The sequence below is a fragment of the Cavia porcellus genome, unplaced genomic scaffold (genome assembly GCF_034190915.1).
Source record: "Cavia porcellus strain 051 isolate PalLab524CR breed Dunkin Hartley unplaced genomic scaffold, mCavPor4.1 scaffold_1, whole genome shotgun sequence".
Lineage (NCBI taxonomy): Eukaryota > Metazoa > Chordata > Mammalia > Rodentia > Caviidae > Cavia > Cavia porcellus.
In genome coordinates, this window is record NW_026947484.1 from 140,224,714 (window position 1) to 140,251,730 (window position 27,017).

The 27,017-nt window shown below is 39.0% G+C and overlaps 1 protein-coding gene across 7 annotated transcripts in view; it reads right to left on the reverse strand.

The window, feature by feature from the left end:
• Positions 1 to 27,017, reverse strand: part of Notch2 (notch receptor 2) — a 170,372-nt gene that overhangs the window by 12,276 nt on the left and 131,079 nt on the right. For all 7 annotated transcript variants that reach the window (XM_063256533.1, XM_063256525.1, XM_063256512.1 and 4 more), the window contains 13 exons: positions 23,527 to 23,719; positions 21,965 to 22,110; positions 19,764 to 19,877; positions 17,351 to 17,470; positions 16,792 to 16,944; positions 12,720 to 12,948; positions 11,610 to 11,811; positions 9,745 to 9,898; positions 9,188 to 9,372; positions 7,098 to 7,230; positions 2,445 to 2,681; positions 1,541 to 1,653; positions 229 to 734 (listed from right to left, as the gene is read on the reverse strand). In XM_063256533.1, the coding sequence (XP_063112603.1) occupies positions 229 to 734; positions 1,541 to 1,653; positions 2,445 to 2,681; positions 7,098 to 7,230; positions 9,188 to 9,372; positions 9,745 to 9,898; positions 11,610 to 11,811; positions 12,720 to 12,948; positions 16,792 to 16,944; positions 17,351 to 17,470; positions 19,764 to 19,877; positions 21,965 to 22,110; positions 23,527 to 23,719 (2,485 nt within the window). The remainder of the gene's footprint in view (positions 1 to 228; positions 735 to 1,540; positions 1,654 to 2,444; positions 2,682 to 7,097; positions 7,231 to 9,187; positions 9,373 to 9,744; positions 9,899 to 11,609; positions 11,812 to 12,719; positions 12,949 to 16,791; positions 16,945 to 17,350; positions 17,471 to 19,763; positions 19,878 to 21,964; positions 22,111 to 23,526; positions 23,720 to 27,017) is intronic.

Genomic DNA, 27,017 nt, shown 5'->3' on the forward strand with positions numbered 1-27,017 from the left:
GAGAAGGCAGAGATAGGCAGAGAGGGGGATGTTTATGCAACGAGCATCCCTGGCCTCTGCAGCAAGGGAGAGAACAGGATAGCATGTGATGGGACAGGGCTGGCACCGTCTGAAGTGCAGAGGCAGCTTGGGCTGAAACACTGCAGTTAACAGTTAGGAGCAAGAGTGAGAAATCAAGGCAGGTTAGTGACAGTGTCCCTCAGCTTCTGTAGAATTCAGTCCCCTTACTTGCAAGTCTTGCTGTTCCCTTGGCATTCAAAGTTGTCAAATAGGCACTCGGCAGTGTTACATAGCTCATCACACTGGTTGTTGATGTAATTCCAGCAAGGCAATGGGGAGGAGCAGTTGGCCCAGGGGTCCTCCATGGTGAGAGAACAGTCACCTCCATCCCACTGGCAGGCATGGCTGTTGCAGACCTCATCGCAAACACCATCTCGAGCTTTGTCAGCACAATACTGACTGGCACAGATGTCGGAAGGGATGCTGGTGGGGGCCATGTAGAACTGACAGTGGTTGCCCCCGAACGGTACAGAGCAGTGGCAAGAGTAATACGGCGGCTGGCGCTGTGGGTAGCAGCTGCCCCCATGCTGGCAGGGGCTGCTGGCACAGCCCGACTCACAGTCCTGAGGGCTGGGGCAGAAGCAGCGGGGCCCCGCGGCCGTATGCACACACTGCTCCCCTTTCCTGCACTTCACCTGTCCACAGCTGCTCTGGCATTTGGCTCCCGAGAAGCCCTGTGGAAAGTGGCAAAGAAATGGAGATGGTGGGTGGACTTGAAGGTTTGCCCCACTCTCCCTTTAACCTCCTCTCCTCCGTATTAGGCAGATAAAACACTAGACCTTAGTTTAAGATTCCTCCACATTGCCTCCTGGGCCATATTCTAGACAGGACATCTTTGAGGCAGCCAACAGATGAAAAGCGAAGGTTCCATGGGGTGAGTGTGGAGTTTTCTCATGTTAATGAGAGTTTACTTTTAGAAATTAAGTCCACAGATCATGCTAGGAGAAGAGCTGGGCAACCTTATAGCCACAGGCACTTCCCCAATCACCTTTAGCCCACCCCCATTATGGTTAGGTGGGGAGAACTATGGAAGTTTTAGATCTCTAGAAGAATTCCACATCTCACTGCATTCTTGTATTTCTTTGTGGTTTTTCTCGTATAGAGTGATCTCTGTTTTAGAGAACTTTTAGCCTTTGGCAGTGCACGGCAAATGACTAGAATTAAGCTTTCTTTTAGTTTAAGTCATAACTTGCTCCCAAAGGTCCCTGCTCAAGAACAGTGTTCCATTCAAACTGGGCAGACAGTGGCTCTAATTCAAGAGGACATCCCACCACTTCTTGTGGTTTTTTCCTTAGTGTTCTGAAGGTTCAAGACTCTAATGGCACATTCCCCAGGACCATCTAAACAGCTTTATATGGAAAAATCCAAGCTGAAACAGAAATCTCCACACTAAGGAACTTGAGAAACCCAGTTTTAATCTCTTTTTGTTGCAGACTGTATGGAAGAGGGCAAGCCCCGTAATCAGTAGTGGGCTACTTACTGGAGGACAACGACAAATGAAGCCATCGGGCATGTTGCTGGCCACAGCACAAGTCCCTCCATTTAGACAAGGCTTCTGAGGACACACATCCACGAAGGTTTCACAGTGACGGCCTCAAAGCGGAATATGAAAAGCAGTGTTACAAGGCAGAAATAGTAGCCTGAAGTTACTGAACTGAACCCCACTGCAATGGGAGCCACGCACAGACTGGAGCAAGGGATGGGAGCTCAGTTCTAAACCTACAGGAATCAAAGGCGATCAAGCAAATATTCCACAAATGCCAATCTAAGGGACCACCATTAATACAGACCCCCCCAGCCCTCCTGTCTACACAGTAAACACAAGGTGCACATTCCCAAAACAACCACAAGAATGGGCAAAAAAGTGACTGAGCACATTTTTTTAAAAAGGTGAAATCACATCTCCATTCTTCAAGCACTTTAGTTTGATAAACTGAAGGAAATGACTAAAGTACTGTTTATTGCATTTTGTTAGTATCTTTCATAGGACAGGCTATACCAGGCTCATGTACCTAAATACAAACTGGTAGTTTACAGAGAATTTTTATCTGTGGTATCTCTTTTCAGTGATACTGGCTTTTCTGTAAACTGTTTGATTTGCTTTTAAATACAGCTTGATTTTCCCAGAGTTAATTTGCCACAAATAAAAAAAAATGTTGTTTTGTTCAATCCTGCCCTACAGTAGCATGACATAATCAATACATAACATACTGCGGAAAATAAAGGTAGAAACTGGTTAAACATCCACAGTGCATAGACCTCACAAAACATAAGGGCTCTCCAACTAAGTTGGTCTGGTTTCTATACACAGGAAAAACTTCTCTGTGGTCTGGGACAAGTCATACAGAGCCCAATCTGTGCCCAAAAGCCTCTGGGGGCCTCACCAGTAAAGGTGCTTCGGCAGACACACTGGTAGTTGTTGGTGAGCTGGATGCAGTCCAGACTGCCCTCGGAGTTACAGGGGTTGGAGAGACACTCGTTGATGTCTCCTTCACATCGCTCGCCAGCAAAGCCAGGCAAGCATCGACAGCTGTAGCCCCCAATCCTGTCCACACACTGACCACCGTTGAGGCAGTGGGGACCCCCAGCACAGTCATCAATGTTCTCTTCACAGAATAAGCCTGGAGGACAGAGAGGACACACAATTTTGAAAATATCTGGAACCCTGGTCTCCACAAGGGACAACCACCTTCCTGGGACTTTCATCAGACTACACTCAATCAATCAGACTACACTCCTCAATCTCTAGTGGAACATTTTAGACCAGGCAGGGTGAAGCGTGCTTGGTCTATGACAGCTGCCGCCTTCCTGATGAGCCGCATGAGGAAAGGAAAAGCACATACCAGGGATCCTATCTTTTCCCCACAGAACAAAGGGACAGAAGCCTGTGGTGGAGGTACTATTGTCTGTCACATCTAAAGGCAAGGAAATTGAGTATCTTAATTTCAATTTAAAAAATATAAAAATAGTTCAAAAAGGATTTAATTTAGTAAATTTACTGATAACTGAAAAATATTGATATGAACTAAAACTGAATTTTGAGTAGTAAATATTTTAACTATTATAGTCACTGATTTTTTTAAAATAGTATACTACTCTACCTTATTTAAAAACAATACATAGGAAAAACGGTTATTCTAACTAAAAACAGAACTTCCACAAATTTAAATGAGCTATATAGTATGAACATTAGCAAAAATTTTTTAGAAAAAAATAAAAATTATCATAGACATTATTCTATGATCAATTTTAAATTACAAAAGTAACTAGTTCGGTATTCCTGCCATTTGCAGCATTTATGGTATACATTAAAAGAAACAAGAGTTAAAAAGGAAGAAAAAGAAATGTGAAGTTAGTTTCATTTTCAATAGCAACTAAAAACATAAAATACCTAGGAGTAATTTTAATGAGTGTGTGCTACCTTATTTGAAGACAACTTTAAAATTATCCTGAGACACATAAAAGCAAACTTAAATAAAAAGACATATCATAATTTGGTAAGGAGGACTCCCTGTGAAAGATAAAAGGTTTCTCTATATTCCACAGATTCAACGTGACCCCAATAAAAATGTACTGGAAGGATTCTTAAATATACAAGCTGATTATAAAACCATATAGAGAAATGAACCATGGAAAACAAGATCTTTAACAAGTAAAACAAACCACTGATAGGTTAACGGAACAATAGAATAAAAAAGGAAGCCCAGAAAAACATCCGAATATACATGGAAACTTAGAATTTGATAAAATCTCAAGTCATTGCACAAAAGAGCAAATTTTTACTATTCGTAATCGCAACATGGAAAAAGTGCTTCAGGATTCTAATACTTGATTATACAAGAATTCCTTTATAACCTTAGTGTATGCAAGGTATTGCTAATTACAAGTTAAGATCCAAAAGCCACAAAAGGGACAGGGATATAGCTAAGCAGCACAAGTGCCTGCCTGGCAAGTGTGAGGTCATGAGTTCGATCCTTGTTGCCAAAAACCAAAAGCCAAAAGTTACAAAAAGAAAAAAAAAAAAAACCCTCACAAATTCAACCTTATTAAAAATGAAATCTCCATGAATAAAAGAAATGTTAAATATGAAAATTACAAACACACATCTTATTCAATCACCAATTCTATTTCTGAAAATTTATTCTACAAATATACTTACATGCATGCAAATGTCTATTACTAGGCCACTAGTTAGGTATTGTTATGATTTACATATAGATGTGTCACACAAAACTTCACACACTTACGGGCGGGTTCTTCAGAGCAGACTGGACCTAGTGTGTATGATACCAGGATTAAGAGTGTGTGGTACTATTATTAGTGCACTGATTGGCTTAGCATAGTTCTGGGTATGGCATAATGGGAAGGCCTAATCAGAGGTGGGTGGCACCAGCCTGCATGGAATGTACAGGGAGAGAGGGAAGTGAATTTGCTGCCTTCTGCCTGCTTTGTCAGGGACTGTTTCTTCTCTGTGGTGCCCCTCTATTTTGCCAGCCTGCCTTAGAGCCAGCTGACTGTGGACTGAAAAGTCTACAAATGAGCCGGTATAAACTTCTGTCCTCCTTTAGCTTGTGGGTGTCAGGTATTTTCTCTCAGCAATGAGAAAATAACTATGACAGGTATATATGTATGTATGGGATGCTCATAAAAGGGAATTCTGGAGCTAGAAAAGACTGCAAAAGTTCTATATTGTGATATGAAAATAACTCCAAATAAGTTTGTTAAAACAAGTGCAAAATATTATGTCTAATATTCTATCTTCAAAGTAAAAACTAGAGGAAATAGAAATATATTTTTGGCTTCTGTTACACACAAAGAAATTTTTTTAATTGGGATTGCATTAAATATGTGTAACAATCTTGGAATTATTGACATCTTTACTATGTTGGTTCTTCCTATCCATGAGCAAAGGGTATCTTTCCATTTTCTGGTATCTTTTTGAATCTCTTTCTTTTCAAAGTACTGTAATTTTCAAAGCATAGTCCTTTACTTCTTTTATTAGATTGATTCCTAAGTATTTGGTGGGGGATGCTATTGTGAAGAGTGTGGTTTCATTCTCTCACAGTGAGTTTGCTGTCTGTGTACAGGAATGCTATTGATTTTGGAAGCAACTCAAATGCCCAGCCAAGGAATGAATTAAAAAGATGTGGTATTTTTCTATAATGGAGTGCTACTCACCATAAAGAAGGATAAATTTGTGACTTTTATAGATAAATGGATGTAACTTGAAACCATACTCAAAAGTGAAATAAGACTCACATGTGTACACATTATATTGTCTCCTTGTGCGAGCAACTGAAAGAGTAAATGAGTTCTAACATGTACAATAGATACTGTGAAATGAGAAGAAACTAGGATGGGTGAAAGAGGAAAGGATGTAGGGAAAGGGAATGTAAGTCAGTCACACTATTAGTCTTTTAGTTCATTAAAAAGGGAAGTCTGTACTAATACCTACTGCAGAAATTTTTATACCACATCTTGTACCCTGAGCAACTACTTTAAAGAGAACAACATGCAATGTATTAGCTACTGTTATCCTCCTAATATCTTGCTTTGAAATGTTGTTTTACCTTTCTTCCATAAAATTTTTTTAAAAACTTTTAAGACACACAAGAAACTTAAAAGTGGTGATTACTGACTTGTGGGAGAAGGAGAATTTGGAGAAAAAGGACAGTGTCTTTATTGCATGCCTTTTCTATTAATGTATGCACATTTGTGGTCTATGTGCATATAGCACTTTATTAGCTATTTTTAAATAAAACTGAAAACAAGAAAGTAAAAACAAAACCTGTCTGTGCACCCAACCTCCTAGAATATTTAATATTTAGGAGCGGTGCATAGGTTCCCTTCAAATGGAGCCACCAATAATGAACAGTTCTATCAAGTGAGAATGAACTCAAACCTCAGTGTGAAGCAGAACAGCAGAAATGGGTAGAACAGCCAAAGATCACCCTTGAACTAGGGAACTGGGGTACTGAGGCCAAGATTCAAAGCTCAGGAGTATCCTGACAGAAACAAGCACTGTGCTAACTCTTACAAGGGAACTTCAGTCTCCTGAAATATTCACTAGTGGATGGAGACATTAAGTGAGGATAAATAAATACATTACATTCTACAAATCTAAGCAAACACACATAGGACCACATATTCAATGATAATAAGTAGAAGAAACTCAAAATGATTACTCCTATACATATTATCATTAGACCACTGAAGACAAAAACAAAAAAATCTTGAAAACAATGAGAGAAGTGACATCACAAATATGGGAATCTCAATAATACTAGCAGATGACATTAAAAACTATGGAAGAGAAAACACAGTGGGAACACACTCAAAGAAAAACAAGAACTTTTGACTAACTCTCTCCATAAACAATAGTGAGAGTTCTTGACGGGGTAAGGGGTGGGGATGGTGGAGGCAACAGCAGTGCCCATAGCAGAAAAATGACTCCCGGCACTCACTCTGGGGCTACATCCCATTCCTGTAACAGTGCAGCATTCCACAGAGCAAGGTGTCAAATCCATGGCATGCAAGCTGCATCAGTTATTTGTGTCACTGTAAGCTCTAAAAGGTTCAGCATCCCTGCCTTAGAGGATCAGCCTCCTCCCCCAGGATTGAAAAAGAAAGCAGATGCTTTCATTTTATTCATTGCCTTCCCTGCTAGAAGCAAGACTTGGCTTGCCTCTACACAAAAGCAGACAAATGTGAATTATTTACTCAAAAGACTACTAGCTGCTTTTATTTGAAGCACCAAGAAATCTTGCTGAGTAGACTAATTTTGTTGTAACAGTGTATCAGTATGACATTCTGTTTTCTGGAATGTAAGATGTCAAACCACCCAAAAGAACTGAGAACATGAATCAGCGCTAGCACAGAGGAGAGGATAAAATGGCTTACATTACTGTGACGCAGAACTAAATGCTTTTAACAAAGCTAGTTAATTATCTAATTTATAAAAATCCCTTCAATACTAAGAATGGATCTGTAGCCTAGAGAATGGCTTAGATAAGAAAAAAGTAATGCTGATTTCATACCCCTAGTGCCTGGTGGGCACGAGCACTTGAAATGGTTCACGAGGTCAACACAGGTGCCTCCATTCCGGCATGGCTGATTCTGACACTCATCGACTTCATATTCGCAGTTGACACCCTGATATCCTGGAACACACTGCCAAGAAAGGGGAAACAGAAAAGGACACGGAATGTTGGGTTGTGAGTGAAAACAGAACAGAAGGGCAAGCGAGATCTGGCATGCTACTATGACCCTGTCCCCTTCACCTTAGCTCTTACAGGTTCCCCTGTACGAAGCATATCACTCTCTGCTTATCATCCTATGCAGGGCCAATCTCCAGCTTAGCAGTATTTACCTATTTCTCTTCTAGCTGAAAACACAACTTTACAGGTAAGAGAAGGACTAAATTTTCTGAGGGTTATTTTCCATATGACTCCTGTTACAGCTTGTGTCCAGATGTCCTCCAAAACCTCATGGAGTCACAAGTGGGGCTTTTTCAGGGATGGCTGAATCTGGAGTGTGTGATACTAAGATTAAGGGTATGTGGTTACTAAGTCAGTTCACTGATTGGTTTGGCACCCATCCTAAGCCCAGTAGCCTAAGCAGAATACAAAAGGAGTGGAAAAAGCTATTAAAATGAGTTGGCCTTGCTTCTTCACTTTGTTGTTCTGCTACCTTCTTCCTGCCAAGAATAGTTTCTCCTCTGCATGCCTGTCACCATGCCACCCTGCCTTGGAGCCAGCCAATTATGGACTAAAATCACTACAAACTGTGTAAATCTTTTCTTAACTCTGGGTATTGAGTATTTTGTCTGAACAACAAGAAAAGTAACTAAGACAACTGCTATGCAGAACTTCTGTTCCTCTTATGTACAAATTCCCCCATCTGTAAAATATGCATTTCATGTGTGCATGCAAGTAAAGATAACGCACGCATGAAACCTCCAGTTTCCTACAACTACCCATATTTTTGGGAAACTGACTAAGGCAGCGATAGGGGCTGGAGAAGATGGGGCTAGCTGACTATGGTTCATATACGATGGAGTAGTTGGAAGAAATTTAGGACTAATACAGGATAACGACAACTATGAGATAACTTTATCTAGGCCACACTTTCCATGTTTGCATGTTGGACAAGTCCCTCACACTGTATGACCATCTAGCAGGGGAAGAGAGGGAGAGCAGAAGAGAAAGTGGGCTCCAGGAGAGGCCTCGGAGAGGAAGCACAGGAGTCCAGGAGATGTCACTAAGAAGCCCAGTAGCAGATCTCTGCAGAGTGCTGAAAGGCAGCATCAGTTGGGTCTTTTCAGCCCCAGGGTTTATCCAGTCACTGGCCAGGAGGTATTGGGTGTACATATAGGCTATGCCAGGTAGGCAGGCTCTAAATGACTAAAATCTGCTTATTTAACCTATGTTTAGAACAGCTGGGTGTACAGAAATTTGAGTTTAGCACTGGCAGGCTTTTCAACTAATGGGCCCCAGGCCACTATGAAGAAATAAACAATTGAGGTAACACAAGAAAATCAAAACCGTTATTGATGTTAGGTGGCCTGACCTGGTCTCAATTTCATCTCTGTTCTAACATTTTGTTCTAATTGCAGTCAGTTCAGACATTAAGAAGGCAGTAAAGTGTCCCTTAAGGACCATCTTTTTTTAAATACACACGTTAGCATGGTGCTACAGTAAACCAGGTTGAACTACTTTTTTGAAAGACAGAATTATTAGCTGATTGTCAGTGACTCTATATATCACTTTTACATGGACTGAAAAGCCACTGTGCCAAGTGGCTAGTCCTAGTTCATGTGCCACTCAGGGAAGTTCCAGGAGCCATAATGGTGAGCGGGCCCATGACATGCACCCTGGTTGCAGCTCCTCGTTCAAAATCCTGCCAGTGACCCAGTTACAAAAAATGGTTCCAAAACCCAATAAAATAATCTTTCTAGGGTTATACTAATATACAGCATAGGGAGGCTGAAGAAAATAGTGATGATAGGCAGTAGCAGGGTGTCTAGTAAAAATTTACAAACCATAATAAACATAATAGTAAGCAGCTTTTAGCACTTTAGTGCTCTTAAGAGTTGTGCAACCTCTTGGCACATTCTTGTCTTCCTCACCTCACATCTGTATCCACCAATGAAATCAGTGCAGGTAGCACCATGCTTGCAAGGATTGGATGCACATTCATCTAGCTGCTGCTCACAGTAGCTTCCCGTGTACCCCAGTGGGCACTGGCAGTGATGTGTGTTGCCAGCGTTGATGCAGGCACCTGAGTTCTTGCATAGGTTCTTGGCAAGCACACCTAGGAGATATGGAGGGGAAAGGGGCATCATAGAAGGGAAAATGACACGCATTAGATTCAGGTTAATTAATGGGCAATCAAATCTAAGGTGGCTGATACAGCAAATGTTATCCTTGTCCAGTTTTTCATAACTCTCATTACCAGATCTGTATTAAATAAACCAGCTCTGAAAGTGGAGTATGCCTTAGGTTCTTTTCAAATACCCTCCCTTTTGCAAGCTTTTCAGCCTACTCCACTGTCCTTTCTCCAGAGCTGTGCCCACTTACTACTATCTGTCTTTCCCTCTTATTCCAAAGTAACATCTTTCTGAAAATGCTACTGACCAGTTCATATTTGCCTAGCTTGTTCTTGAGCCCCAGAAGCAGAGCTCACCTTTATTGAGGGCTGCCACATCACAGGAGACGTTTGGCACGTCACAATATGCACCAGTCCATCCAGATGGACACAGACACCGAGACTCTGCCTTTTCCTGAATGCAAGTGCCTTTGTTTTTACATGGAGACTGGCTGCAGAGGTTCACCAGGGTCTGAAGCAAAGGCACAGGTACAGATAAATCAAAATTCAAATACCAGAAATGAAGACAATATGTAATATTACAAGAAACCAAGGAATATATATGATTTTTTTAAAGCCCCTTTTCAACCCTTAAACTATATCCAGTGTTCCAGGTGCAGGTTATCAGTTCTATAAATTTCTCTTTCTTCTGCTTTTAAAAAAGTTTTTAACACGATGTTTATGAATATGAGGAAATCCAATAGGTAAAGTTATTCTCAGCACTCTAGACATGATTATTGCTATATATACAGCCACTCAGTAGGACGAGAAAAAAAGAAGCTGAGGTGTCAGATACTCTTTGTGAAAATCCTTCATGAAATCCACATGGCTCTTGACCACCTGTCTGTGCTGAAAATGGATAAAAAGACTTAAAACCTGTTAAGAAGCCTAGAACTGTCAAAGAGTAGATTTTCAAGGGGTGAAAATTAAGGTTATGAAAAACAAGACAGAGAGGTAGGTTACAGCCACAATAGGGACTGTTGGCTGGCAGAAGATACCAGGGTACAACCCTGAAAAAGAAAGCAGAACTCACAGAAGAAGGTGCTCCAGAGCCATGGACTCGGCACCAAGCTGCTCAATACACAGAAGTGGTTGTTTGCACAGCCAAAAGAACCAAAGTCTTAGGGGCTGGGGATTTAGCTCAGCGGCATAAGCACCTCCCTTGCAAGCAGGCAGTCGTGAGTTCGATACCGGGTACCAATAAAAAACGAAAAAGACAAAAAAAAAAAAAAGAACCAAAGTCTTTCTGAATTGCACTTTATATGTCACATTAAATTCTGACATTTACTTCAAATTCTTCGGAATTCTGTTATTTTCTCATTCTTGCAAAGATAAAGTTAGCATAAAATTAAACAGTGCTGTTGGAATCCATATAGTGGATATTTGGAAAAGTCTAACTCTAGGACGGCTCTAAATTCACATATTGCTCCTTAGGAGTTCAGTTTCTCTTCCCTAAACTGAGAGTACAGATTTGTTTCTTATAAGGACTCCTTCTACTCTAAGAATCTATGAAAATCTGTATGTATTTAAATTTACTTATTACTAGTATATGCTTGTGGTGTAAGGATTACACTCCTTGTGGGAGTTGGTACATGTGTATAGCACATCTTAATTCTTTGTTTCTCTCTTTTCCCTCCTTTCTAGGCCCTTCCTTTCATCTTGTGACCCTTTTTCCTTTTACAAAAGATCTATCTCCCTTTTTCCTATTATCTATAATTTACCTTGCTCTTCATATTTTAAGTTTCTCATATTAGAGAAACACTGAGATATTGAAGCTTGAGGGTCTGATCTATTTCACTTAGCATTATGATTTACATGTACACTCATATTCCTACAAATGTCTCGTTTAGTTTGGTTTTAAGTCTGTTAAAGACAAAGATGTTGTATTTGACTTTTAAAGACTTCGTTTCAATTGCTTTCTCCTTTTTTGTGTTTGTTTCCCACACACTTTTTGTATTCCTTTATCAGCCTCTTAAAAATTCTTATGCTCGTTAATCCATATTATATTGTAGTATCACCAGTTTGGAATCCAGCTATTAACAAATTACTCATACTTTTTCTCAGGGACACTCCTAAATTCCACAGTGCTCTTTTGTAGAAAGGCCTTATCCTGCACAGGAAGGAAAATGTGCAATACTCAGTGACTCTGCAGAAGCTGAGTGAAAATGAGGGAAATCAGTCACCTGGCAGTTCTTCCCAGTATACCCCAAGGGGCAGGTGCAGCGGTAGGTGCCCAGACCATCAACACATGTCCCCTCATTGAGGCACGGATGAGAGCTGCATTCATTGATCTCGTGGAGGCAGAAGGGACCAGTGAAACCCACAGGGCACAGGCAAGAGAAGGAGTTAATCCCATCCACACAGGTGCCGCCATTGAAACAGGAACTGAGGAACAAACAAGGAAGGGGCAACCTCAGTGAGGAAAAAGCTTCCTCTCACTCAGTGTTTCACATGCAAAGTTGCTGGAGTCCAAGGTGTTGCAGCAGCAATACCCTTGAGCATTCCAAATCCTAGCATCCACTAAATTTTTCTTTCTCCCAAAATAGACTAGTACCAGTATTCTTTCTACAACCAAAGGTTCAGGAATATTTAAAGGTCTGAGGTTATTGTAGATTCCTAGGGAAAGTGAAAATTTTCTGGGTTTTGTTATGCTTCTGCAGTCTTTCACATCATTGTTTATAACTAGGTCAATTTACTTTATATAAAAATACTAAATAAATTCTCTTAATTCTGAATTTGTTTATGAAAGAGAAACAGAACAAACATGTTCACAATGTAAAGAAAACAAACCTCTAAGAAATCACTTAAAGAGCAGTAACAAATCTGCAAAGAAATTGGAATTCTTAGAACAAGAGACCAAAGGAAAACAGAACAGAACTATAGCTTTTTCTATTTTCTAAACACATTTTTCAAGATTTTCAACTTCTGACCTTTGACTTTCTAACTATGTATCTATCTTGTTAGGTGTGGTGGTACATCCCTATAATCCCAGCACTCTGGGAGGGGGAAGCAGGACAATTTCAAGTTCAAAACCAGCCTGGGCAACTTGGAAACTTAGGGAGAGCCTGCCTCAAAACATGTAAAGAGGCTGGAGATGTAGCTGTACACTCAATCTCCAGTACTGAAAAAATTTAAATATTATACATCTATTAGGAATCAAGAACTGGGGAATCAGAGATAACTCTGGAGTGGGACCCATGCAAATGCCTTACCCCTGCCCCACAAACAGAGTTTCTTCCCTCTCTCTTCCTCTTCCCTTAGACACCAATGTCCCAAGTGCATGAGCTGCTTACCTGTCAGTGCACTCATCAATGTTGTTCTCACAGTGGACTCCATCGAATCCTGCCTGACACTTACAGGTGTAACTGTTGACATAGTCAGAGCAGGTCCCTCCATTCTTACAGGGTTCACTGAGACACTCATTCATGTCTGTCTGGCACTTATCCCCAATGAAGCCAGGAAGGCACATGCAGGAGAAAGTATTCACTCCATCCACACAGGAACCTCCATTCTGGCAAGGATCTAAGTCATTGACAAAAGAGTTAGAGCCTTGGTATGGCAGCACCCATTTAACTTAGACTCATACTGGTGAATGATCTAAGTAATGCTAAGGGTAGCATAACCCTGACTCTCATAACTTGGGTCTTTTCACAGTATTTTGCCCTGAAGCCTTCATTTATGAAAATACATGTCTGAGACATGTATTTAGTAACACGTGTCTGAGACTTTAACATGCTTAAAGAATGAGATAAAATTAATCTGTATATTTGCTAATAATTTTACAGAATTCACTGACTCATAAAATGTGGGAAACCACCAAGCTGCACTCCCCTGAGAAACGAAACCTCTTGCCTCCATCCTTACCTGACCTTTTACTTCAACCCTATCCACTGAAATATGCAGAACTCGCTCTACGAAAACGCATGCTCCCTTAATTGGTCAAAAGAATGCAATCTAGTATGGCTGAGGCTCCAATATGTCTCCCTGCAGCATACATGTGAGAATAGGCCCCATGATGATGGCTGAAATGGGAGTTTAAGCAAGAACCCATGAGATTCTAGAGCTAAGACATGATTTCATCTCAGCTGAGGCCATGAGACTCACCTTCCTAGCATTTCATATACTTCCTTGCATACGTCAAGCTATCTGCTGCATCACTAACTGGGGAGCCTCTGTGCCTGGAGCAAGAGTGCTCTGTTTTCTCTTACATGCCATGCCTGCAAAGAGTCCCTTCCATGTGCTCGGCAGCATCCTGCACCTACCACCTGATTGGTACCATTCCAATACCAGGCCAAGAGTGCTCTGACTCTTGGCCTTTTGTTCCATTTAGAGCAAAAACTGCAGATTTTTCTCTTTTTCTTTCTTTTCATCCATGTGCCATACTGCTGAGTGGGAAACTGATAACCTCTGTGGGGTTTCAATAATAAAACTTGCACTGTCCCCCCCAAATTTATAATCAAATATGTGACCCAACACACAGGTCATCATCAGAAATGGCAGTCAATATTTTTAAAAGGTGTCTGTGGCAGTGAAGTGGATAATGGAAAACAGAAAATGTGAGTATGTGTGTGTGTGCACGCATGTGTGCACACATATACACACGTATTCATTCTCTTTGTTCCATAGAATTTAACTGATTATCCCCATCCCCTCTCACACTCCCTGCTTCTCTTTATTTCTATTACCTTCTTTTAGATTTCCATAATTTTAGGAAATAAAGATTTTTATGTTTGTAAAAAAGCATTTTTAAATATCATACTACCTGATTTTAGAACACTCTATACTTTCGGCAGAATCAACAAATGTTGAGCTACAACAATTCAACTGTCCAACACAATACAGATGGCATACAAATCAATACTAGTAACTCCAAAATGTAGCTATTGCTGTTAAGGACATTAAAATACAATTGCAAAGATAGGTCAAAAGTTTAAAAAGAAAGCTAAACACTAAACTAAAGGATAAAGTACCTCTATTTTAGTAAAGAAACATTTAACACACCTCATTCATCCATCTAACCAATTATATTCTAAGCCTTATCTGCAGTCATTTGAGTGACCAAAAAATTACTTTATCCTTTCTTAACCAAGTACATAGTTACCATAATTTTCACTGAATGTTTTGAGAAACTCACAAAAATTTACTGCATTATTTTACACTCATTGTAAATAATACTGACCCCACTTCGTGTAAGAAGCAACTTTACTGAGTATCTGGCATGAATGTGGGAAAGGAATGCAAATAGTTTGAGCCTGTTCTTTAATTTCTCCATCAATTGTGCCTTAAAAATGTGTTTTTTCCACCACTTGCCAGAAACTGTTAAAATTATTTGTCTGCATGTCTTTCTTCCCTAACAGACTTCGGGGCTTCATGAAGGTAGGGTAAAGGCCTAAATAACACTATTAGTTGTCTTGAATTAATAACATTTATAAATTAACCTATATAGCATTATACTACTAGAAGAATTAAGTTTGTTGTTAAAAACTTTACCAAAAGAAGATTGCATGCCTCATTTTTTGGAATAAAAATATTCTAATTTATGTAAAATCTTCCAGAAAATAAAAAGGGAAAAAGTATAAAACTTTTAGAAAAAACTAGGAGCTAAATCTCAAATAACTTTGGATTAGACAAAGATTTTTTAAATAAGGTAAGTGAAATAGAGACTATAAAAGAAAAATACCAATATACTCATTTTCATCAATATCAGTAACATTCTCTGCAAAAGAAGACCAAGAAAACCTATAACTTCAGAGGAAACAGTACAGCAAATATCTGACCAACAATTTGTATCTGGAATATAAAGCACTCTTTCAATTCAATAAAATCATAAGTAACAAACAACCCGAGATTTTCAAATGGCCAAAAACTTGAATAGACATTTCAGAGATCACATGAAAACATGGTTAACACCACTAATAAATAGGGTAATATAAATTAAAATCACAGTGAAACAACACTACAAGAGCCAAAATTAAAATGACTTATATTGCTAAATACTATGTAATTAACTAGTTCTTTACAATTCTGTTCAGAATGAAAATGGTACAAACACCTTGAAAAACATTTTGGCAATCCCTTAAAGTTGAACATACACTAACTTATCACATGACTCATCCTTTCTACTGTTTGGTACTACTCAAGAGAAATGAAAACACCTATCATGACACTTTATCTGTAATACCTGAGAACTGGAAAAAAAAAAAAAAACTTAAATGGTCATTAACCAGTGAACTAAAATACGGGGTGGGAATCCCTACCCGAAAAGTCTGAAATGCTCTAAAATCTGAGTGTACACATGTATCACAAATGGAAAATCCCACATCCTATTTCTTATGATGGTGGGTTACAGTCAAAATGCAGGTAAAAATATTACATGAAGCTGTCTTCAGGCTTGTATGAAAGGTGTGCATACAAACATAAATGAATTTCATTTTCAGGCATGGGTAACACCCTTGTATTGTTTCACTGTGCACATACGAAAACTGTAAAATCCAAAAAAATCTAGAACATTTCTAATTTCAAGCACCTCAGATAAGGGATACTCTTATCTATATATCCATATAGTAAAATACTACTCATTAATAAAACAGAATTAACTACAGGTACAAAGAGCAAAATGTACCAATCACAAATATTATATCATGCCAACTGCAACAAGTCAGAATCTCTCCCTCAAAAAGAGCATGTTACTTATATAAAATAGTAAAAAAAAAAAAAAAAAAAAAAAAGAATGCCAGCTCTTCTGTAGTGACTTAAAGTAAATCTCTGGTGAGACAAGAAAAATGAGATGGAAAATTACAACCGGATAAGAATATTTGTAGAGGGACAAACATGTTCATTATCATAGATGGTGGTTTTGGTAATCATGCTCCAAAATTTAATGAACTATATACTTAAAATACTTACAGTGTATTGTCTCTCAAAAATATGTACGAGAAAACTACAGCATTGTTCCTATTTGTTCAATGTTCAAAATGCCATCTAAAAATGCTTTAAAATCTAAAAATGCTTTAAAAAAAGAGATTCCACTGTCTTGGTACCTAAAGACCAACTTCAAAAGGAAGATCTGAAAACAAACAAGCACCATGTGTGGTGGTGCATGCCTAAAACTGCAACTCCTAGGAAGGCTAAGAGGATCTTGACCTGAACATAGACTGAGCAACTTGAAGACACCCTATCTCAAAACTCAAAATGATTATGTTGCTAATTTTGAAAGGCCTTTGTTAAATTCCCAGGGCCACCAAAAAAATTGACGGGTATTGCCAACGTCAGCATTAGAGACAGCAGCAGCCCCTGAGTTCATCTCTTCTGCTCCCTTTGGGCTGCTTCTTCCTTCGAGGCTTAGCAGCTGGCTGGGATACTCACTGGCAAGGCAGTCATTGATGTCCTCCTCACAGTCCATACCACTGAAGCCCGGAGGACACTCACACATGTAACTTCCCTGGGTGTTATGGCAGAGACCATGGTTCATGCAGGGCTTGGAGACACACTCATCAATGTCAACCGTACATCGCTGACCTGGAAACAAGGAACAGTGAACTGCCTCCTGCTCTTCAGAAGCTGATTCCCACAGAAACCTACGTGGGGTCTGAGCTTAGCTGGAGCCAAGGGAGGGGAATGCTTGAAGGACACCCTGGCATCCTGGGAAGTTCCTGGCAAGTTTCTGCTAAGGTACAAAAACTCCCTCTACAAAGAACACTATGGTTTCAGACTTTTGATTTGGAGTTTTCAGCCACTAGAGGGCCCCCAAGACATGGACAATGCATTCTACTCAGCAACTCCTCTGCTAAGCCTGAGAGTTTGACAATGATTAGTAAGCAAAGAAGCCCTGACAGGGCCTTTGTGTCTTCTGCCGACCTGACCACTTTGTCTACAACTGCAGAAAAAAATGCATGCACTTGCTTCTCCACCCCCATTCTATTACCTTGCCAGCCAGGAGCACACAAGCAAGTGAAACTCTCAAAATTTGGTGCCTCTTTACAAACAGCAGCATTCTCACAGGGGTTTGGGGAACAGGGAGCCAACACTGTTTGACAATTCTTGCCTGGAAAATAAATGATAGATTTTAAGACACAAAACTAGCCAAAGAAGGAATAATTTCCCCAAATTGTATGCCTAGCATGCTCTCAAGCAGTGGTTTGGAAGCTCTGAAATCTGAGAAACTTAGATCCCCTTATCTTACACTGCTGACTTTGTAACCCTGGGCAAGTTATTTATTTTCTCTAAGCCTCCCTCATGAATAAAAAAGAATTTGAAGGATACATAACTCAGCATTTTTAAGGATTAAGTGAAAAAAATACAGAAAAGTCCTTATTTGCTGATCAGGTGCAGAGTGAGCATTCAAATGCTATCAGACCGCCATCCCCTTCACTGTTACAGCTGTATTAAAGACAGTTTCTGCATCTCTATAGCTAAGACTTAGCTACACACAAGCTCAGCTTCACAGATGCACCTTGATAACATCACGGAAGCAAGAGCAGAATAGCTTCCTGTGCCCACCCAGCTACCCTGCTCTGGGGAACAGGGTTGACCAGAACACTCCTCAGAAGTGGGAAACAGGGAAGGAGCTCCAATTTTTGGGCAGCTTGTCTCATTGCAACAATATCAACCTGTCACTGATATCTGCCCACCAACACTTTCTGTCTTAGCATGTTAGATATAAGCTCCCAGCAATATTAAATAAAAATTTTTCTATTAAAGAGAGATCAAGTTATAACAAACCTAACTTTAAACTTTATTCTAAATATTTGTAAGAAAAAAAAATTCTGCAAAATTTTACCAATAGCCCCAAACAAGTTTTCAGTATCTGGTCAGAATAGTGACCTACAAATAACAGCAATATGGCTTGGTGCCCTTTGCTGACAAAGCTTAGAAACTTGAGCTACATGAAATAAACATGCTAACCTATATACAAGTCTTTTGGTTAGATTTGGTTTTCCAACACCACAAACTATAAATTCTTTAACTAGATCATTCTCTAATGAAAGACCAACCACCCACATACCACCAAAAATTCTCAGGATATCTGAGTCGCTTGATAACAATGTAGGTTTTCTCAAGATGAGCTGACATCGAAGACACTGTAAAGGTCTTACACAAGTAAACCTGTGAAGTGGCTGAGCATGGTCACAGCTGTATGTATGTTACCATGGCTGTCAACTCCTGAGTCTTCACAGTCACAAGATGATCTCACTATCAATAAACAGGATCAGCGCTGTCTCTGTGGAATGATGTTACTCATACTATGCTTGGGTCTAAGGTTCATCTGAATCTTTCATAACTTTGATTTTATAAAGCCAGGAAGGATAAATACAGTTTCCCTACAGTAGTATTTCTTTTAGTTATGCCTGTGATCCTCCTGCTGGTCTACACAGCTCAGGATCACTATGCACTGCTGTTACTAGTAGTCCAAGACTCGGAGATGAGTAACACGGGCATGAAATAAGCAAACCCATGATTCATGGTTTTGTTTTTTCTCATGGATGAGAGGAAGCAAGCAAGGCACATATAAGCACAACCAATCACAGGATGGCCATAACAGAAATGCCTCAAGCACACAGCAAAATACAATCTGAAACAGAGAACTGATGTGAAATGAAAATCACATCTGTCCCTTCTCCCAATGTGAACCAATCACAGGCAAATGGTTCTGAGTGAGACAGAGGTTAAAGTATGGGGAAAGGAATGGCAGTTACCCGGAATTAGAGACTCACAGGAAATCCTCGATCTTCTACTTACTTTTCTGAGTTTCCTAGGGCTCAGCTTTGTCATGTATAAATTGGTGACAGAAAATTCTACATTGTAGACTTACTGAGGATAAGATTAAGCAGCTCAAAGTACAGAAAGTGTGTAGGTTCTAGCTGTGTAACTCAGTGGCAGAGCTCTTGCTAGCACATGTGAGGCCCTGGATTCAATCCCCACAACCACCTAAAAAAGTATTTAGTATACCATAAATTATCAATAAATGGTAGCTGCATTACTGAAATTAAGACTAATAGAAAAGTTGATGGGAACATGATCCATCCCAGTGAGAGTAGAAACCACTATCTGTGTAATAGGTTTCACCTGTACATAATTTTTTAAAAAAATATTCAAGTTCCAAAGTATAAAGCGGGTAAATGTATTTCTCCATCACAGCATTTTCTCAAAACTCCAGATGCAATCAGCAAGCACAGGAAGGACAGCCAGGTAATGAGTCCCTAGAGTAGCACCAGTGCCTCAGGCACACAGCACAATACCATCGAACCACAGACCTGAATCCCTCAGACTCCGACACACGCACTGACATCACACAAACACACACACACACCTGCACTGCTGGCACCTGCGGCACCCACCTGTGTAGGGCAGCGCACACTGGCAAGTGTAACCACTAACATCATCAAAGCAGGTTCCTTGGTTCAGACATGGATTTGAGGCACATTCATCAATGTTCACCTGGCAGTTGTAGCCTATGGACAAAAAGGGAGAGAAATTACACACAGTGAAACTGTCCACTTCCTCACTACCTGAATTACTGATGCACTTTTTCAGGGTTAAAAATTAAGACTACTGTCATTTCTTCGGGCCCCTGGACACCATCTCATTCATTTTGGTCACAAGTCCATGACATACAACTATAAATAGTCAATCAGTTAAAAAGATGGAAGAAAGAACAATCTTTTCTCATGTCCTGAAAATCTAATGCTTCTCCAACTACAAGTAATTTCTTGGTAATGCAACTAGTATTCCTTCAGGCTGAAAAGTTTGTTGCTTGATGCAAACAAGACCCTTTATATGATGTTTCCAGTTAGAAAAAAGACAAAATATTTTTGAACACAAGCAAAGCCTCTGGTTTATGCCTATTTGTTCGTTTGTAGAGTCTTATCACGAATGTGGCACTTCCTGAAGTCAACAGTGTTGTTTTGTCCTGATACAAGCCATAAAACTTATTTCCATTAAAAAGGGAGAAAAGTAATAAAGGATTAGTGGGAGTAGTACAGTACCCAAATGTTGAATACCTTTGTATCTTCAATATAGTTTGGCACAGAGCCTTAAAAGAGAGGAACTATAGCATCTTGAAGAAGGAATTGATGGTCTAGGAACACAGAAGCCTGGGTTCAACTGTACTCTATTGCTCCCAGGGCAGGAACACTTGAATTTTACATTTTGATTTTTAGTTTTCTCACTGATAACCAAGTCTCAATAAGATCAAAAAAGGAAGATGCTTTTGAACCTACAAATTTCTTTGTAAACATAATGCAACATATCTAAAAATTAATAACTGAAATATGGTCTCAGGAAAATTGTAGGAATAGGCTAAGTACGCCTTAGCTGAAATGTTTGGTATCAGAAATATTTTCTTACTTAAGAATTGTGAACTGAAAAAGTAGTGAGATCCAAAATGTACAGCAGATATTGTAATAATGAAAGGGAAAGAAAGTGCTCAAAAGGAAAGAATACCTTATAGGTATATACATATAATTGTATGTAGGTTTAAGTGTGCAAAATAAATAACCATACTACTAATTCTCTGTTAGCTCATCAAAAAGAATAGTTTGTACTGTCATTGTTTGATTGGTCGTTTTTTATGCTTATATTGTGTAACTTCTAGTTACAAAATGTACTTCTAATGTACTTCTAAAATAACAATATGGAATATATTAACTAGTGTTGAATTCTTACTGTTTTTTTTAATATTCTGTATTATTTCTACCCATTTCCTGTTTTGCTTTTTAAAAATAAAGAATTGTGGGAAGTTTGGAATTCTTTCTTATAGTCAATGAGATATCCTGAGGCTGGAGTATAAACAGAAAATTAATTTATGTTTACTATATATGCTATATACATAGACTGAAGGTAACTTTAAACAACATTTTAAAGTAATTTTGTACATGAAATTAAATTTCACACATAGGTCAGATGTGGGCGTTCCAATCATGCCACCATGTTGGCACACAGAAAGTTTCAGATTTTGAAGCACTTTTAGATTTCAGAGTTTTGGACTGGGATGTTTGTTCTGTAATCAAATAAAGTGGCTCTAAAATGTTTTGATGTATCACAATAGCCGAGTACAATTTTTGAGTGGGTAAATCAATGAATGCATAAATGAGTATAAATATAATTTACCCACTGATGTATCTCTCCTGAGTAGTAGAACTACAACATAGACAACTCAAAAAGAAAAACATCTTACATAATTCTCATTCTATGCCTTTTTCTAGAAGGCAATAGGACACTAAGTATCTAAGAATATCTCCATGTATAAAGGTTTGTTACAACCCGTAGCTAAATTATCATAGAACCAAAGCAAGATCATAAGACACACACCCAGAGTTGTAAGTGTCTTAACTGATCTTCTGAAATACTGTTTCAGCAGCTTATCTCTCTGCCAGGTAAAGGCAGACATTATATCTATTCATGCTTTTATTCCCCAAGTGTTTCATCAATACTAATTGCTCAATCACATGCTACTGAATGCATTAGAAATGAAAACAAGTGAGTCAAGCAGTATGCAACAAGAAGACGACAGATGCAAGAACACATGCTTTGTTTTTACCTTTAAAGCCCTTCTTGCAAGTGCACTTGTATCCATTTACCAGATTGTCACAAGTTCCTCCATTTTGGCATGGGTTAGAAAGACATTCATTTTTGTCCACTTCACAGTTGATTCCAACCCAGCCTGCATCACAGAGGCACTTATATCTGAAAGACGGCAGAATTTTGTTCTTGTCAGAGGTCAAACGTACAACTGAGTCACAGGATGAAATAGGAATTGGTGAAGAAATGCAGGAACAGAGTTCAGAAGCTAATCTTCTATAGCTGTATATCTGTATCACTATGCACATGATGTAAATCACATCAGCCCATTTAGTATGTTTGGGTCATGAAGTAGTAGAATTGATTATAGTGAAATTTCATATATAAGCAAAGCTTGCCAGATATATTGGGCTAATCAATCTGCAGCAAACACTAACACACATAAATCTGTTTGCTTTATTATATACAAAACAAAGGTAAGGCAAGCCTTAGGAACCTGGTTTCTGATGCAAAACAGTTAACAAGAAATAAGTTAATGCCAGAGACTCAGGCACACTGGGGAGTTACTGGGATGCTTTACATCTGAGTCATGCTTTAATCTGACCTGAAACATTGTCTCAAGGAAACGCCTATGGTTTGAGCAAGAAAACGCAAAAAAAAAAAAAAAAAAAAAAAAGAAAAAGAAAAAGAAAAAGATCTGAAATTTACACATAATCCCCCAGTGGAATGTCACAGCACTTAGAATGTGCAATCAAAAGATGACAGGCATCTTACTTAGATTGTAGGAACAGAGTATATGGGGAAAGGTGCTTTGAAGACTGGCATACTCAAACAGGAATATTGAGTTAATCCATTATTTAGAAAACTTTGTTTATCATATATTTCTCAAACATTTTTTTCTTTCACCTGTTGGAAGCTTGGCAAATGGCAATGCTCAAGGGACCAAAGATCTTAGGCTATTTTTTTTTTTTTTTTTTTTTTTTTTTGGTACCAGGAATGAACTCAAGATCTTGTACTTGCCAGGAAGGCACTTGTGCCACTATCTCTTGCCCAGATCTTATGCTTTCTTATGGCAAGCTCAAGGGACCAAATATTACCCCATAGTTTCAAAAACTACCAATATATCTTATAATTCTGGGGGTTATGTCAACGACAAATACTTTATCAGAACTACATCTACAGTTGGCTGAACCAATTGCACCCAAAATGTACTATGATAAAACTAAGCTGGTATTTAAGGAGGGGGCAAAAATTAAGCTAGAACATTCCTCAATTTCAAACTCAATCTCATAGTAAGATTCCTCACATGAAATCCTTCTGATCATTTATATAAAGAAGATAATTCTTATTTTCCATCTAGGACGTCAGTATAGAAAGAAAGACAACTTCCATGGACAAGGTGACACTCTGAAAGACTTTAAAATAGACTACCAAAACCTTCCACCAAGTTTCAGCTCAAGTTTCCAGCTGACTTCTCCAGGTTAAGTGTCTAACTTGCTTCTTCACATTATCACCAGTACTTAAAACTTACCGCCTTGACACAGATCAACAAAAACCTATTGATGCATGACCACTACTCACCCACTGAGGCCGCCAATACAGCTCCCATGGATGCAGGGATTGCTCAGGCACTCGTTCACCTGCGAGTAGCAGCTGGGGTGATGGGGACCTTCAGGGCATATGCAGCGGAAACCGTTCACATCGTTGATGCACGTTGCACCCTTGCGGCAGGGATTGGAGGCACATTCATCAATGTCCACGTTACATCTTTGCCCTATAGAGAAGGAGGCAGTGTTATGCAAACCCCAAAAGCACAAAGAGCAGACCTGAACTATGAGACATAGTTTTTATCTGCACTAGATATAAGGTGCACTAGGGTGCCAAATGTCAGGATTTCAAAAAGAAAACACTCAAAAGTACATCATTCCATACAAAGAAGGTACTAAGCGAATTAGCAAGCAAAGTTAACAAAACACTGAGACAGTTATAGCATTTTGAAGTACAGATCATTCTCTTTCCAAATTAAGAATGGGGAAACTTCAAAATACACTGAAGGAATGACAAATGTCATCAATGTCTTAATAACACCGTTTGTATATTCAAAAAAGCTTTCATAGCATACTTTCTGTCAGTTTGCCATAGGTTCTTCAATTAGCCACCCTCTTACATTTCTATCTGTAGTAAATCACAATTAACTGGAATGCTTACTCAACAGATTAACTTAGGTTAATGATTAAACTGACCACAAGAAAAGCTATTCTGTTTTCATTCTTGTAGTTTCATTAATCTATTTTCTGTCTTATGAAGCAGTCTCAAAGCATAATTTTTATTGTTCCCTGGTAACTGAGAAAACAATTCAGTATCATCCAGGGTCTCTCAAACTGTAATACGTGAAATACTCACCTAACCTACTTCTAGATGAGATTCTTAGGGTCTACTGCCACAGATTGTGACGCAGGCCTTTCAAACATTAGATTTAGAGAAATTCTGCCTCCAGTAGTTATACTTAATGTACTATGATGGTAAAGACGATGAAGTATGTGAAAAAAGTAAGTTCTCACTCCACAACACACCCCAGACTGAAGTATGAAAGGATGGCCGCCATAGCCTTGCTTTTCACTGCACTGGGCTGAATCAACTAACATGTCAGTTTTACAAGTGTTCTGATAATAATTGAGACTGGGGCTGGGGCTTCAGCTCAGTGGCACAAGTGCCTGCCTGGCTAGTGTAAGGTCATGAGTTGGATCCCTGCTACAAACAACAACAACAAAAAAATAATAATGATTTTTAAAAATGATAATAATTGAGACTGAACTACATTTTCTGAAATAATGTGAAACTTTTAAATTTCTCATAATTATGTAAATGAATAAAATCAAGCAACTGCTATGACACATAAATTTTAGACTACAATGTTTCTCATTCAAAACTTTTTATAAAATGCACTTTGTTTAAATTTAAGAAAGAGCAAGCCTGCATTTAGAACAGGAAATTCCAAATGAAACAGATACACACCCTTTAAAGTATGGGTATTAACATTTTTTCACCCTCCACTGCTCTCCAAACCATTATTGGTGGTTCTTGTGGTAAAGACTCATAATCTGGAAGTGGTTATTCCTTTCCTCTAAATGTTTTATCAAGAACTCATTTAAAAATACTTTTTTCCTTGACCTTAACCACTAGTTCTTTGAGATGTTTGCCACTGGCACCAAAATGTGACCCAGAGTGCTTCAACTACAGAGCTTCCTGGGTCTGCAATGCACTAAAAGATGACAGTAAACAGCCTTGTTCAATGCTGGCCTTTTTAAGAAAGCATCTCCAGAGATGCCACTTCTCCCAAGTTTTTTTCACATGCTGTTTTGTATGCTTGTTTGTGGCTTGATGTTTGAAAGATGGAGTCTTTCTACGTTGCCCACAATGATCTGGAATCCCTAGGCTCAAGTGATCCTGCTGTTTCAGTCTCCCAGTATGTATGTATGTATGTATGTATGTATGTATGTATACGCATGTAGTATGCTGGGTATAAAATGTGGAGCCTCACACATGCTAGGCAAATGCTCTGCCTCTAACCCTCTGACTACCCCTGCAGCCCTTCATTTGCTCTGAAATCTTTCCTACAATAAATATGCAAGCCATTTTTATGTGGCAGTATTAAGAACTTCCTTGCCCTGCTGTGTATACTGGTAGCTGCTCCAAAAGCCAGGTTCTGCTCTCTCCATGTCTACCCAGCATCAGAAATAGTTCAACCATGTTCCATGTAGGGTTTAGGAACTACTGAATTGAGCAGTTATTTCATGTTTTTCACTCAGTAGATACTAGAATTAGTAGAATTTGTATTCAATAAATAACACAGTCCATACTAGATTCTGGACTGCATAGAAAGAAGGCGGCATATGAGTCATACTCATCCATTCAGCAGTATTTCTGAGCGCTAGATACTGCTAACAGGATGATTAAGGGAGGTCTTTGCCTCCTGGAAATTCACAGTGCTCTCTGATTTGCTAGCTTACAACACAAGCATAGCAAGTTTCATATCTCAGTCGCTTTCTTTGTTAACAGTGCAGCAGAGCTTCCTTTTTGGACTATTAAGAGAATTTAGGAAGATGATGGATACAAAGGTGCTTTACAAAACAGAAAAGAAGAGGCATTAAAATAAAGGGAATAAAATACCTCAGAGTTTATCTTAGATATTTTCAGCAGCTGATTTAAAAAAAAAAAAAGCAAGGAAAACAGTCTCAAAGCAAAGAAAACAGTTCCAAACAGGGTGCCAGCCAGTAACCAAAACATTCCATTTCTTGATTATGTAATTTCACAGTACACCTTAAGTTTATTTTAGAATATTTTTATATTCTTCTTGACCTTGCTGAGTTCCCGAATTAAAAAGAAAAATAGTATGATTCACTGACATTTCAAAAATAAGTAATTCCAGTAGAAGGCCTTACATGAATCCAAAGAGAAGCCACCAGTGAGACTGTGCAATGCGGAAGGAATGGGCCCTGGCTCTGGTTCAGACCACCAGGAGGACAGTCCTACTGCAAAGCACTGCAGTATCACTTCACCTCTCCGAACTGTGGATTTCTCATCAATACACAGGAATGACTTAAGTCATTCCTGCTATGCTTAATTAAGTGAGACAGGGCACTTAGTTTAGTGTCTATCTCAAAGTAAGTCCTTCATACATATTAGGTATTCTTTCTACATTACCCATTTAGCAACAACACCTGACAATTCTATGTAGCAGAGACTTTTGTGCATTTAACTGGTGCCACCTGATCTTAAAGCAACAGCTTTCAGGACATGCAGTTCCATCAGGCTACATCACTAGTGTGGGGCCTGGGCAGGAAAGCTTTCACTATCGCTGGATTTTTGAAAATCTTCAATGAATGGGAATCACTGAGACCTACTAGACACTAATTACTTTACAGTCACACTAAGCTGTTGAAATGCTTGGGAAACAGACATCAAAATTCCCAGCAATCAAATGGAAGACATTCTCCTCACTTGGTTCTGGTCTCTCTTTGATAGATTCTGACGAAAGCTCTCAAAAAAGTTTCTCATCCGGGGAACAAACG